General features: G+C 46.6%; 1 protein-coding gene across 1 annotated transcript; it reads right to left on the bottom strand.

Annotated features, from left to right (window-relative positions):
• Window positions 1-4385: 4385 nt before the first annotated feature.
• On the bottom strand, window positions 4386-13973 carry prdm11 (PR domain containing 11). Its single transcript, XM_069685892.1, has 6 exons — window positions 13349-13973; window positions 12835-13094; window positions 12642-12709; window positions 12294-12481; window positions 11035-11535; window positions 4386-10818 (listed from the first exon to the last, which is right to left on the bottom strand). Exons 1-6 carry the CDS (start codon window positions 13371-13373, stop codon window positions 8657-8659), a joined length of 3204 nt encoding a protein of 1067 aa, XP_069541993.1. The 5' UTR covers window positions 13374-13973; the 3' UTR covers window positions 4386-8656.
• Between the last annotated feature and the right edge of the window lie 953 nt (window positions 13974-14926).

Here is a 14926-nt window from a genome sequence, read left to right as displayed (position 1 = left end):
TCTGTCCTCCTCTCTGTCCTCCTCTCCTCTCTGTCCTCCTCTCTGTCCTCCTCTCTGACCTCCTCTCCTCTCTGACCTCCTCTCTGTCCTCCTCTCCTCTCTGTCCTCCTCTCTGTCCTCCTCTCTGTCCTCCTCTCCTCTCTGACCTCCTCTCTGTCCTCCTCTCTGTCCTCCTCTCTGACCTCCTCTCTGACCTCCTCTCCTCTCTGACCTCCTCTCTGTCCTCCTCTCCTCTCTGTCCTCCTCTCTGACCTCCTCTGTGACCTCCTCTCCTCTCTGTCCTCCTCTGTGTCCTCCTCTCCTCTCTGTCCTCCTCTCTGTCCTCCTCTGTGTCCTCCTCTCCTCTCTGTCCTCCTCTCTGTCCTCCTCTCTGACCTCCTCTCCTCTCTGACCTCCTCTCTGTCCTCCTCTCTGTCCTCCTCTCCTCTCTGTCCTCCTCTCTGTCCTCCTCTCTGTCCTCCTCTCTGACCTCCTCTCTGACCTCCTCTCTGTCCTCCTCTCTGACCTCCTCTCCTCTCTGACCTCCTCTCCTCTCTGACCTCCTCTCTGTCCTCCTCTCCTCTCTGTCCTCCTCTCTGACCTCCTCTGTGACCTCCTCTCCTCTCTGTCCTCCTCTCTGTCCTCCTCTCCTCTCTGTCCTCCTCTCTGTCCTCCTCTCCTCTCTGACCTCCTCTCCTCTCTGACCTCCTCTCTGTCCTCCTCTCCTCTCTGTCCTCCTCTCTGACCTCCTCTGTGACCTCCTCTCCTCTCTGACCTCCTCTCTGTCCTCCTCTCCTCTCTGTCCTCCTCTCTGACCTCCTCTGTGACCTCCTCTCCTCTCTGTCCTCCTCTGTGTCCTCCTCTCCTCTCTGTCCTCCTCTCTGTCCTCCTCTCTGTCCTCCTCTCCTCTCTGTCCTCCTCTCTGTCCTCCTCTCTGTCCTCCTCTCCTCTCTGACCTCCTCTCTGTCCTCCTCTCTGTCCTCCTCTCTGACCTCCTCTCCTCTCTGTCCTCCTCTCTGACCTCCTCTCCTCTCTGACCTCCTCTCCTCTCTGACCTCCTCTCTGACCTCCTCTCCTCTCTGACCTCCTCTCCTCTCTGACCTCCTCTCTGTCCTCCTCTCCTCTCTGACCTCCTCTCTGTCCTCCTCTCTGTCCTCCTCTCCTCTCTGTCCTCCTCTCTGACCTCCTCTCTGTCCTCCTCTCTGTCCTCCTCTCCTCTCTGTCCTCCTCTCTGACCTCCTCTCTGTCCTCCTCTCTGACCTCCTCTCCTCTCTGACCTCCTCTCTGACCTCCTCTCCTCTCTGTCCTCCTCTCTGTCCTCCTCTCTGTCCTCCTCTCCTCTCTGTCCTCCTCTCTGACCTCCTCTCTGTCCTCCTCTCCTCTCTGTCCTCCTCTCTGTCCTCCTCTCCTCTCTGTCCTCCTCTCTGTCCTCCTCTCTGACCTCCTCTCTGTCCTCCTCTCTGTCCTCCTCTCCTCTCTGTCCTCCTCTCTGACCTCCTCTCTGTCCTCCTCTCCTCTCTGACCTCCTCTCTGTCCTCCTCTCCTCTCTGTCCTCCTCTCTGACCTCCTCTCTGTCCTCCTCTCCTCTCTGTCCTCCTCTCTGACCTCCTCTCCTCTCTGTCCTCCTCTCTGACCTCCTCTCCTCTCTGACCTCCTCTCCTCTCTGACCTCCTCTCTGTCCTCCTCTCCTCTCTGACCTCCTCTCTGTCCTCCTCTCTGTCCTCCTCTCTGTCCTCCTCTCCTCTCTGTCCTCCTCTCTGACCTCCTCTCTGTCCTCCTCTCCTCTCTGTCCTCCTCTCTGTCCTCCTCTCTGTCCTCCTCTCCTCTCTGTCCTCCTCTCTGACCTCCTCTCTGTCCTCCTCTCCTCTCTGTCCTCCTCTCTGACCTCCTCTCCTCTCTGACCTCCTCTCTGTCCTCCTCTCCTCTCTGTCCTCCTCTCTGACCTCCTCTCCTCTCTGTCCTCCTCTCTGACCTCCTCTCCTCTCTGACCTCCTCTCTGTCCTCCTCTCCTCTCTGTCCTCCTCTCTGACCTCCTCTCTGTCCTCCTCTCCTCTCTGTCCTCCTCTCTGTCCTCCTCTCTGTCCTCCTCTCCTCTCTGTCCTCCTCTCTGACCTCCTCTCTGACCTCCTCTCAGACATGTGGGAGACTCTGGCATTAGTCTGGTATTTGATTATTTGTGTCTGGGCCGTCAGACGCCTCGGAGGCATTCACTGACGTCATCGTCACAGTCCTAACCTTTACATGTTAAATCTTCTTCCACTCTTCTGCATTGTTCTTCTGTTTTCTCTTAGTCAGCCTCTTTGAACCCTTTGAACAACACAACTTTATTTATACACCATGTGAGGACAAACTGAAAAACACAGCATCAATATTAAACGTAAGGGGAGAGGAGCCAGCAGCAGACTTTAACAAGGATTTACTGTAACACAAAAAGGGAAAACGACGGGCTCAGGGAGGGAGTACAGGTAGAGCCACGAGGAACACATCCACACAAGGAGCAAGGCTTGAAGTGTGAAATCAGGCACAGGTGAAAATGAAAGGGGCGGGGCTCACAATGACACAGAAGGGAAAACACACAAAGGCATGAAGTACAGCAACGTCCCTGAGAGGGGGGGGTTACAAAATAAGACAGGAAGTAAAAACATAACAATAACATAAACGAATGAATGAGGACAAAGGCTGTATTCTGTATCTGAAAATAAACAGGAAGTAGTTTTTTTTTTCGTTATTCTTTGTACTAAAACCTGATAAAAGAATCTTTTTCCAACACGTTGTGCAGAAGCTCTTTGCTCTAACAGACTCTTTGTCAGCGTCGTGTCAGCAGCAGAGAACCACAGACTGACAGCGCGATGACACAGAAAAAGCAGCCTTTTTTCTGCAGGGGTTTGGTTGGGGTGTGTTTGTCATGTATCCGTCCCAGGGTGTGACAGACGGGAGTGTCAGCTGCTCCACACAGAGGAGAGACTATCTGCATCCAGCTGCTGTCTGAAGCTGCACGGAGCCTTTTGTCCAAACACTGGGTTTTCATTTAAACTACTTCACTGGGCCGTCAGCGAACACAGAAGCTGATAACACACAACACGACTAGACACAGATATTGACACGATAGTTTGTTTCGTGTCCCCTTTCCCCTAATTCTCCATCAGGAGGTTCCCTGCTGCTCTTTTAAACATCAGCTGGAGTGTCAAACAAACCTAAACACTTTGGTTAAAGCAAGCAGAGCAGAGTCACATTCTGGCAAACAGATCACCAGTGTTCAGAGTCGTGTTCAACACTGTGGGAGGCTGATGTGCCACACGTCAGCAGTGAATGGAGAGACCACGGACCGATGCTGCGACTGTTTACATCTTCAGTTTAAAATGTTCCAAAAGAAAGTCTGGTGTGTATGATGTGTTCATCCTGCAGCAGGCTGTAATGGCTGCAACATAATCCTTGATGGGTCAAAGTGCGCACCAGACTCCATTGATAAAAACAGTGATTTTAGCTCACAGGACACAGAAGGAGCTGCTTGGATCTGAACTTACCTTGTAAAACACCAAAGTCACACATTGACACAAAAACAAGCACTTTAAATGGCATCGTTTCATCTGGAACATTTCCACGTGTGGGTTTTGTTTCACTGCTGGTTAAACGGCCTCGAGCCAGGCGCCCGCCCCTGAATACATCTGAGAATCTACGGCCTCGTCGTGTTTATCAAACCAGCAGGCCTGTGACCTCTGAGTAATAAAGGAGCAGCCCTACATCAAGACACACGATACAAGTCAACTTCAGACCTCAAACCAAAGTTTGCTTCAGAGACTTATCATTGAACTCTTATAGTTCCAGTTAAGTGTGAGTGAAGGTGACGTCAGACTGCAGGCAGCTGCAGACGCTGGTGAACAACGAGTGAGCAGACGTCTGAGCACAAAGATGGTCTCATGCAGCCTCAGCAGCACACAAAGAGCTCACAGTTTCACCATCAGCCAGCGTCCATTCACTTTCTGTCACGCTGTAATAACAGCACAACATCACGGCTGACAGTCTGCGAGCAGTTCTGGCTCCTCTTACATGAAAATATTCAGAGCGTTATGGGATGTCAATTCCCTTCCTGCTCTTTGTTTCAGCTCTTGGACACATTTGCTTCCTTCTTTACACTCGAGTCCGAGCGGCTGAGAAACTTGGCCGGAAACAGATTGTTCTCTTTTCATGATCCGTCTCCTGGAGATCGACACACTCATCAACACTTCAAGAGAGGAACTGTGTGTAGCTTTGATGCACAAGTTATATAAATTCTCTTTAACAGTCTCTGACCTCTGACCCCTGAGCAGACTGACCCCCTGCTGGGATCCTCTGACGACTATACAGGAAACTTAAAACACATGTAATCTGTTTCAAAGCACCTGGACAAGAGAAGTATCCATTTTACATGTTTGTGTATTTTATTAAGTTTTTTATATTATTTGTAGAAATTCCAGTTGAAGTCACAGATGGAGGAACGAGGCACGACACACAGGTGAGTTTAATGTGAAGAATAACAGCAGAATTTCCTCTTTATTCCAAAGTGTCAAATTAGAAATTTAAAATGAGTTTATCCCAGAATTCCAGCTTCTTCTTAAAGTTCTGAATATAAACTCAGAAAACTGAATAAAACCAACATTTCGTCTTTTAACTCAGAAATCTGACTTTTTTCTAAGAATTCAGAATTCCGACTTTATTATCCACATTCCGACTTAGTCAGAGAATTCCTTCTTTAATCTCAGAATTCAAACTTTAGTCTGCGCCTTATTTCTTTATACTAAACATTTAGACTCAGACTGAATTTATTGAACTCTCAGTTAAACTCAGATTCTTTCTCTAAATCCAAACTTCTTGGAATTCCCTGGAAACACCCAGAATTCCTGTTTTAATCTCAGTATTTCAAATTGATTCTCAAAATTCAAACTTTAATCTTTAATTCTGACTTTATTCTCCAAATTTACTTTGATTTAAATTCCGACTCGACTTTGAGGTCTGAACTTGACTTCCTGAAACGTTTTTTTCAGAGAAGGTTTTATATCGTCTCTTCTCCGCTCGATGATAATGAAGGCCGACTGCAGATGACTTTGTGATGAACTGAAGGAATATCAACATTGAAGCTGTGCGGAACGTGTAACTGACAAACCTGTCCTCTTACCTCCCACACCAGCACAATTATACATTCAAGATGGCCGACAAAACAACTTCAGATAAGATGGCTTTTAAAGTTTTTTTAAAGCATTTGAAGGAGAAAAAAACAAACACACAAGTCAAATAATAATTCCTTTTTGGTTTTTTGAAAACCAAAAATCATTTCTCAAACTCCAGCAGTGAAAAATCCTCAAACATCAGCTGAAAGCCGACGCAGCTCGGAGTCACGTTACAATCATCCAAATGTCGGTTTAAAGTTCACCAGCCGATAAAACACAAACAGCGTTAAGAGAAGCACAAAACATTGTCATCCTGTAGTCACAGGTTTGGATTGAAGTCGCAGCAGTGAAACTCATATCAGATCAAACAGTCTGTTTACGCTCCTGCGAGCTCGGAGCTGCACGTCATCAGCCGACATCCAATAAGAAACAGCTCAGACATTCTGCATACAGACATGATGCTTTCAGAAGCAAGTAGGATTTATACTGTAAAACCTGCATGCATATAATACAGACATGCACAGAGTGTCACTGAAAACAAACTGCTTCCATCTTTTGGAGGTCAAAGAAACACGATTCAGCTTGAACAGAAATCAATGAGAAAAAGACATTACAGGGAAATTCACTAAAAGAGGAATTCAGTTTTTCAAACATGTTTTGGTCTAAATGAATCAAAAGAATCATAAATACAAACAGTGTGTGAGTGTCTCCAGTAGATGTGTTCATCCTGCAGCAGTGAAACAGGCTGTAATGGCTGCAACATAAACCTTGATGGGTCAAAGGTCGATTCGAACTCAATGGAGTCTGGTGTGTGTGCAGAGAGCGATGTAACGTCTGTGTGTGGTTAAAACAATCATCTTCCTCTGTAACAAAAAGGTCTATCTCTGTAGGGATCCTTTCTGTCATGTTGTCACACACTTAGAATAACAATCTGAGCCTGTCAGTGGAAACAACAAGAACTTTTAGTGGACGACCTTTGACCCATCAAGGATTATGTTGCAGCCATTACAGCCTGTTTCACTGCTGCAGGATGAGGTCATTTTCCAGGAGCCATTCCTAAATTTTTTGTAAATACAAGTAATTTAGACCCTAAAAATGTAGGACACACGTTTTAAAATACCTGAAGAAGATTTGAGCTTTTAGCGTAGCTTAGCGTAGCTTAGCTTAGCTAACTTAGCGACTAGAAGGCTGAAATGAACGGCTTCTCGTTCGCCTGTATTAACGGTTCGAATTATAAAAGATGAACACAACGTTATCTCATTTAAGAATATTTCCCAAAATGTCCAACGATCCCTTTGTCTTAATGAAACAAGCGACCGTCCTCCTGCTGAGATCATCCTGCCTCAGCTCTGTAACCCCATCCTCATGTCTATTTCAGCCTTACGTAAGGCATCTCAATAATAACACAGTAAAAGTTTGCACTATAAGCAACAGCGGAGTATCATCATGCAGTCTTTAAAAGATATTAGTTATATTTGAGGCGGAGCTTTGGCTTTGCAAAGACTGAAGTTCCTCCAAACAAGAAGCATCAGAGGAAAAGATCGTACATCCGAACATCTAAACAAATATGGCAGAGCAGGATAGCACCTTTTTCTTTCGGTTCTTGCATTATTATGGCACAATCTTCAAATTCAAGAGAAAAATACTCTCTTAAAAACAGGCTCAAAGGCTTTACAATATATACAGTTTATACAATATATACAGTATAAAGCAGGATTGTCTAGTAGAAATATAAAGCCTTTATACACGCTCGCCTGTTCGGTTCTGTCAGGCACTACATGACTGAATATCCCATTGGCAAACAAGCAGAGAGCGGCTCAGTGGCACAGACGTTTAGTTTGACACTAATTGATTGTTGAACGTATAACTGACTTTTATTCTGGCAACAAGTGCTTTATTATGATATCTAACAAGTGCAGGGCCACTCGGCAGCCTCAGTGTGACAATGAGCAGTGAAAGAAGCCATTCAGTGGGAGTGCCAAGACTTCATCACTCAATGCAGCTGAACAGGGACAGACCAGGCTACAGCGGGGCCCACCAACACACCGACAGTCACAGCGCTGCCTGGTAGTTTACTTTCGTATCTCTGTGCTGGTTTTACTTGTCTTTGTAGTCGTTCTTTGTCTCGTTGTGGTACTTTTTGGACGTCTTGAGTTTCACTTCCTTTTTAGTTCATATTACATTTCTGCTGTGGTTCTGAGTCTCTGTAGTCTCCTGTTTCATTGTGGCTGTTTTTTTTGCCTCTGAAGATGTTTTGCATCTTGTTCTGGCTGTTTTGTGTGTCTTTGTGTGTCTTTGTGTATCTTTGTGTCTTAGTGTATCTTTGTGTATCTTTGTGTCTTTGTGTATCTTTGTGTATCTTTGTGTATCTTTGTGTCTTTGAGTGTCTTTGTGTATCTTTGTGTCTTTGTGTGTCTTTGTGTGTCTTTGTGTGTCTTTGTGTCTTTGTGTGTCTTTGTGTGTCTTTGTGTGTCTTTGTGTCTTTGTGTGTGTTTGTGTATCTTTGTGTGTCTTTGTGTATCTTTGTGTCTTTGTGTGTCTTTGTGTGTCTTTGAGTATCTTTGTGTCTTTCTGTGTCTTTGTGTATCTTTGTGTGTCTTTGTGTGTCTTTGTGTATCTTTGTGTCTTTGTGTCTTTGTGTGTCTTTGTGTATCTTTGTGTGTCTTTGTGTGTCTTTGTGTATCTGTGTGTCTTTGTGTCTTTGTGTATCTTTGTGTGTCTTTGTGTCTTTGTGTATCTTTGTGTGTCTTTGTGTCTTTGTGTATCTTTGTGTCTTTGTGTGTCTTTGAGTATCTTTGTGTCTTTGTGTATCTTTGTGTGTCTTTGTGTGTCTTTGTGTATCTTTGTGTATCTTTGTATCTTTGTGTGTCTTTGTGTCTTTGTGTATCTTTGTGTCTTTGTGTGTCTTTGTGTATCTGTGTGTCTTTGTGTGTCTTTGTGTGTCTTTGTGTGTCGTTGTGTGTCGTTGTGTCTTTGTGTCTTTGTGTGTCTTTGTGTGTCGTTGTGTGTCGTTGTGTCTTTGTGTATCTTTGTGTCTTTGTGTGTCTTTGTGTATCTTTGTGTGTCTTTGTGTCTTTGTGTGTCTTTGTGTGTCTTTGTGTATATTTGTGTATCTTTGTGTGTCTTTGTGTCTTTGTGTGTCTTTGTGTATCTTTGTGTATCTTTGTGTGGTGTATCCTTTAAGTTATTTTGTGTCTCTGTGGTTGTTTATTTTCTCTTTGTAGTCATTTTGCATGTCTATGGTTGTTTCACTTCTCTGTGTAGTTGTTGTGTGTCTCTTTGCATCTCTCCGGTGGTTGTGAGTCTCTGTGTGGCTGTTTTTGTCTCTTTGAAGATGTTTTGCATCTTGTTGTGGTTGTTTTGTGTCTTTGTAGTTTCTTTGTGTAGTTTTGTGTCTCTTTTTCCCGTGGTCCCCTGGTTGACCCTTTCTCTTGGACAGTGGTTTGCCCGTTGGGTTTGCATTGGTGCTACAAACGTTTGTGAGCTTTACAACGTTTTTTTTTGTTGTGGCCCTACACCTGTGGGTCTGCCTGTTAAACGTCGGGGTAGAACTCTGTGTTGACGTCAACCTTGTGCAGGACGGACTTCTGATCAGCAGACGACATCCTGTTCAACGCCTCAGCTGACAGAGAATAACTGCTGCCTGACTTCTCCTCAAACCAGCTATCCAACGCTCGCTTCCCATCAAAGTTAGAGATGGGCGGTCCGTTAACCGCCACAGTCAGCAGGTCATTCATCTGCTCCAGAGTCAGACGGGAGCGATTGTTCTTACACATCTTCTGAAGAGACCCTCGGCCTTTATCGCAACAAGCCGTGGAACTAGGCAGGACCCTGACAACCTGCACAATCCGGTTCAACAGAGGAAATCGTTGCTTGTACCTGCAGACATGACTGATGACCTCTTTAAAACCGTTCATACTGTAGTAGTCGGCTTTTAAATCCTTCCATTCCACCACCAGGCTGCCCTTGGCCTCCGTCCTGGTCAGGGAGCCCTCATGTCCCCCAGAGGGAATGGATTCCAGATGGTTGAATATCATCTGGATTTCTTCCTCTCCGTAAGCTTGTAGGTCCTCCCGGCTGTGAGGCCAGGTGGACAGGTCCAGGACTTTGCAGGCTTTGGCAAATGAGCGGCTCTGCAGGTCCAACCTCTGAGACAGGATTCCCTGGCTTCTGTTGCAGATCTTTTCTCGGATGGACTGAAACTTGGACTCAGCAACACGCAGGTTCTTTAAAGCAACGCCGTTAAAAGTTTCTCTGAAATTTTCCTCAAACTCCTGCAGATACTCTCCAGGGCAGTCCACCAACTGCCCGATCTCCTGAATTGCCTCTTCTATCTTGGCTTCCACCTGGGACACCAGCAGGTACTCTCCCTGGAAGGTGAAAGCCAATCGTGAAAGAACAGCTATGATGTCCAGGAGGAAGTAGATCAGCTTCACTGACTGATAGTCCATGAGAAACTGGAGGAGGGACAGGGCGATGGCAGCAGCATCAGCCCTCTGTGTCTGGCTGCTGATCTCCTTCAGGTGTGCAACAACCTCCAGGTAGTCTTTGATAAGTGCGTTGAGGACATTAGGTTCTCCTATGATCCATCGAATGGCTCTAATGTCTCCGAGGAACTCTGCCTCCTCTGACAGCGTTGGAGCGGTGGATCGCAACTCGGCCATCATGCGAGGCGAGTAGCGGTAGAAACTGAGGAGCTGCTTGAGGTTGTTTTCCAGGTCCTCCAGGCAGGAGAGCTCCTTTCCACTGATGGCATCAAGCACCTCAAGATGGGGCCGGTGGATCATGATAGGAAGGCAGAGGATCCACGGAAAAGTCTTTTGTACGGATATGTACAGGTTGGCTCTCATTCCTGAAGAAATGTTAGTGCCGTCTACCCCCAGACCCACCACCAGCAAGTCCTGAAACCTGAGGCCAAGGACCCCGAAGGCTCGATCCATTGCCTGAAGATACCCATCCACGCTCGCCATGCTCAGTCTCTGCAAGGACAGGAACTCTGTGTTCGGGGAGCCCTCATTGGTAATGAACTGGACGTAGACTGCCACCATGTCTGAGAACAGGTCGTCGTTTTGGGCATCCATAATGACACTTAGGAAGGGAGACAGGCGCATCTTCTCAGCCAGGTCTTCCTTTACAGCCCTGCCGATGTGGTGGATGAGGATCTGACAGTCTCCTTCGTTCATGTACTGATCCACCACTTTGAGCTCACACCTCTTCAAAAGCTCTGCCAGTGGACGGAGGTCAGAGAAGGGCCTCCCTTCAAGGGCCAAGTGGTACGCTGCATTGAACAGAAGCATCATGTTCTTGCACATCTCCTCGGTCTTTTCCGGATGCATACGCAGCTTGTACAGCTGCAGACACTTCTTGTGGAGGTTGCTCTGGCTGTGGAGCTTGATGGTGTGGATCTTAAACTGCTTAGAGCCAATGATAAAGGCGGAGGTTCGGGATGACTGGACGGTGTACTGGCGGCAGACGTGGCACCACATCTCATTGAGAGTGGGTGAGTAGCGGAGGAACCAGAACTTTTTCAGCCACTCCTGTTTGAAGCGGCGAATCCGTCGTCCTCCTCCAGAGGAAAGCTTCGATGAGTCTTCTGGAGAAATCACAAGATCTGCGGCAATCGACTCGTCAGCCGAGTCCACATCCTGGTCGTCTTCATCCAGGACGACCTGAGTGGGAGTCAAGGGCTCCATCCCTGCAAAGAAAAACACATTCAACTTCTGACAGCAGCTGAGTCATTTCTGTTTAAAGAAAATCTGTGCTAAATAAACAGTCCAATTATATCCGTTCATCACGAAATGTTAAGAAGCACATAATGTCTGTTGTTTGTAAATGTGGTTCTAACAAAGAGGGAGATGTAGCCCTGGGCCTAAAGAAGTTCTAATGGTTCCACCCCTTTTTTAGAGCGTACCTTGAAAGTCTTCGATGGGGCCTTGCTCAGGGTGGGGCGGGACCTGGTTGTGTTGCTGCTGCTGCTGCTGAGACATCGATGGACCGACCACGGCCTCCTGTCCTCTGAGACGGGACAGCTCCTCTTCCAGCTCCAGGATCCTCCTCTTCAGTTTGACACAGTTGGGGCAGAAGGAGGTGGAGGGTTCCTCTCCGCTCTGGTTCTCCTCCTCTTTCTCCTCCACCTTCAGTTTAGGAACGTTAAAGCTGCTTTCAGACGACCCAGAACCAGGCGCTGCTGTTTTACTGTCACTGAGGAGGGATGACTTGTTGGCGTCCTCTAGAGACGCCTCGAGGACGTCTTTGAAGATGAGGTCGATCTTCTTCCTCTTCGCAGGAGGCTGGCCGTCCAGCTCCTCGTCAGGTTGTTTGCTCGGGCTGGGTTTGCCCCGCAGAGCCGACTGCAGATACGGAGATTTAAAGTCCTTCTGAATGTTTGAAAGGACGGCCGGCTTCTCTGCACCTGGAACAAAAAAAGGTTTCTCAGCTATGTCAAGGAATAATGGCAACCACAGACTGCCAAGAGACCTTATGGCTCAATTGTCAGTAAATGAACAGACGAGGTAGTTTCTCATTTCAACTCCAGTGAGTGCGGTGGTCATGAGGGCAGTTTGATAACCAGTAGAGCGACCACTGTCAGCTGCTGTCACATGAAGTCCGTCTGTTTCCTCTCTATTTCCATTAAAACTGTGTAAATACTAAACGATGGACGAATAAACGACTCCATCTATTGGCACGATGGAAAAGGTGAAAATAAAACAATCACCATTCAAAAGTAAAAGAACCAACACTCAATCTCTCATACAGATCCGGTCTCTCGGTGTGACAGCACCTCCTGCTGGAGGACTGACTTCAGTGCTCTGGTGTGTCTGCAGAGAGCGATGTAACGTCTGTGTGTGGTTAAAACAATCATCTTCCTCTGTAACAAAAAGGTCTATCTCTGTAGGGATCCTTTCTGTCATGTTGTCACACACTTAGAATAACAATCTGAGCCTGTCAGTGGAAACAACAAGAACTTTAAGTGGACGACCTTTGACCCATCAAGGATTATGTTGCAGCCATTACAGCCTGTTGTACTGCTGCAGGATGAACACATCTACTGGAGACATTCACACACTTTGTTACGTGTAAACATGTAAAAAACATAGGCCACAGGTTAAAAAACTGTCTGTACTGAGGTGAATGTTATTTTTGTGAAAGGTCTACCTGTGTGCTGCTCACCTGAGTCCAGGTTGCGGTCGATGCTCTCCTGAGAGACGCAGTGGAGTCGTTGGATGTAGTCGTCGCTGTACCAAACCCTCAGCTTCTCTCCGGCCTCCAGCGTCCGACACGCTCTGAAGTAAATGTTCTTACGGTGCTGAAACGCTGTCAGGTTCCTGTCGCTCTCCTCTGACGAGGTGCGGACAAACCTGCAGAACACCAACATCAGCAGAAACACGTTTGAGTCATTAACATCACCTGGTATCGCTACGGAAAGGAAAGTACACACAGGAAGTGCTCGGTCACATGAAAGTTCTTTATTTCAGCAGAAAGGCTCTACATCTGTTTCATCACTAAATAAAGCGTTACCTCATCCAGTTGGCTTTGGTCTCATCGCTGCCATCGATGGATTGATACGTGTTGTTAAAATCAACAATCTGGAACAAACATGGAAACACAGAAAGCTAGTAAAGAACTGGACTTTGTTGTGGTCTGGAATGGATGTAGCTGCTGTAAGCTGTCTACACTGGTTCTAAACTGGTCTCAGACTGGTTTAACTCACTATCCAGGAGAAGAAGCCTGACGATTTGTCCCTGGTCACCAACTCCCCCTCGTACGGGCCAAACACCGCCCCTTTGGGGATGTTTGGATCCACGCAGCGAACATCCACCACGTCCCCCTCGGTGAAGACCTCCAGGCCTGACGGGACGGTGAGCACCGCCCTGTTGGCAGACCCTGGGGCTGCAGGTGTATCAGGGATGAACAGCGGGGGGCCGTGTGACGGACACTCGTTCTGGAAATAGTCCTGACACTCCTCACAGACTGGAGGACAAATATCTGATCTTTACAGCGTGTCAACAGCAGATTTCAGGAGTCTGATTTTAGCTCTGCAAAGTACTGATGACATCATCCACAGACAGCCAGGTATAAACACACTAAGAGTTTAAATGAAAGGAAACTCAACTGAGCAGGAGTGTTTATCTGGGCTGTGTTGGTCAGTGAGCTAACATGTATAACAAGTATGAAAACACTGTGGACCCTAAAAGAACTGGAGTTAACGTGAAGTCAGAACTCACACCAGAGGTCCGACGTGTCGCTCATGTTGGAACCATGTTGGTAGAAATCAGCACGTCGTCCACTTCAATCGTCTGCAGGGAAAACTAATAGTACGAAACAAAGCACACCTTGTACACCTCCACCTGCAGGCGGACTTTAGAACAGCAACATCACAACCTGTGTCATCTCAGTCAGACGGTCCCCTCCTCATCACCAACGCTGTACATGTATAAATATGTGCATGTGTGTAGAAGTACCTGTATGTATGCAGATACTGCATGTACATGTTGTCAGTGCAATTATTAGGTGTAAATAACGTGTATATTATTGTTTATTACTGCTTCTTTATTTCTGACGATCATCAGAGCTGTGGCTGTTGTAACTAAATGTCCCCCAATGTGTAATCAATAAAGATGATCTGATCTTATCACAGATGGCTGATGCACTGAGCAGTGTGTCAGTGAAGGGGTCCTGGATCCATATATATACATATATACATATTTACATATATACATCTGGATAGAAATGAACTCTTCTTGATCGCTACGACTCGGTGGTTCATTATTGATTATTATTGATTTCTTAATAACATGCAAATGTACAGATCGATCTCCAAACGTCTGAATGAAGTCAACAAAACTACAAATATTCAGTTGGAGAAAAATGTGAACAGTTATTATATATTATTATTATATTATTATATGTTATTTATATTATAAATATTTGACACTTTCATCAGAAAAAAGGACAAAGAACGATGAATTGTTGTTGCATCGACTAATCGATCAAATGGTTAATCTGTAATGTTACTTACACTGTTTTTTGTATCAGCCTGAATCTCTCATTAATCAGCAGCTTCAGTCACATCTGAGGTCAGTAAGTTTACAGACATGATGCGACTCCTCCCGACACAGTGAATGCATCATCAATAATGTGATAGAACATCTTCTCACCTGATCCAGTGATTTTAATCTGGTCTAAAGTGTGTGTCTGTAAATGCTGTGTGTGTGTGTGTGTGTGTGTGTGTGCAGCCTGCTGGATCTGAAGTGTCTGCAGGAGTCTCCTCTGACCACAAACACACAAAAACTCAGGAACTAAACTTTGAGTGTCCGCGTCATCAGATAATCCGGGAGATCCGCGGATTTGTGCCTTTAACGCGGCTCAGTTTTAATCTGCGCCACGCTTTCTCTGTTTCGATCTGCAGACATCTGGCAATCTGCCTGCTCTTTTCGGAAGCCATTTTCGCTGGCCACAGTGGCTACCGACACAGACCCACCTTCTGCAGAGACGCGGCGGGGACACGGACCCTCTCTCCCGGGTGGGCTTGGCTCTCTCCTGCGCGGCCGAAGAGCACCGACCTCCGGCCGCCGGCTCCGCGGTGCCCGGTGCAAAGTTTCCGTTAAATTTAGCAGCGACTCAGTCGCCTCCCCGAGCTGTGACCACCATTTTTATCACAGGAAATGACATGGAAAACGGAAGAAAGACATTGCGCAAAAATTAAAGTTAACAGCGTGAATTTGAGTCCGGAGTTCAGTCTGACAGGAAGAGACGGGCTCACCTTTTTACCTGCTTAGAGTGCGGTCAAACAAGTAGGGGAG

Source organism: Semicossyphus pulcher, unplaced genomic scaffold (assembly GCF_022749685.1).
Source record: "Semicossyphus pulcher isolate SPU_LCO1_2020_fin unplaced genomic scaffold, fSemPul1.0.p SCAF_8, whole genome shotgun sequence".
In the NCBI taxonomy this organism is placed as follows: domain Eukaryota; kingdom Metazoa; phylum Chordata; class Actinopteri; order Labriformes; family Labridae; genus Semicossyphus; species Semicossyphus pulcher.
This window is presented reverse-complemented; position numbering and strand designations above follow the sequence as displayed.

Bases quoted from the DNA above. Each gene is read 5' to 3' on its own strand.
- prdm11 (XM_069685892.1), bottom strand. From the start codon at position 13,373: ATGAGCGACACGTCGGACCTCTGGT. The intron at 12,710-12,834 runs GTGAGTTAAACC...TGTTTGTTCCAG, and splicing joins CAGGCTTCTTCTCCTGGATA to ATTGTTGATTTTAACAACAC. The intron at 11,536-12,293 runs GTGAGCAGCACA...TTTTTGTTCCAG, and splicing joins CGACCGCAACCTGGACTCAG to GTGCAGAGAAGCCGGCCGTC.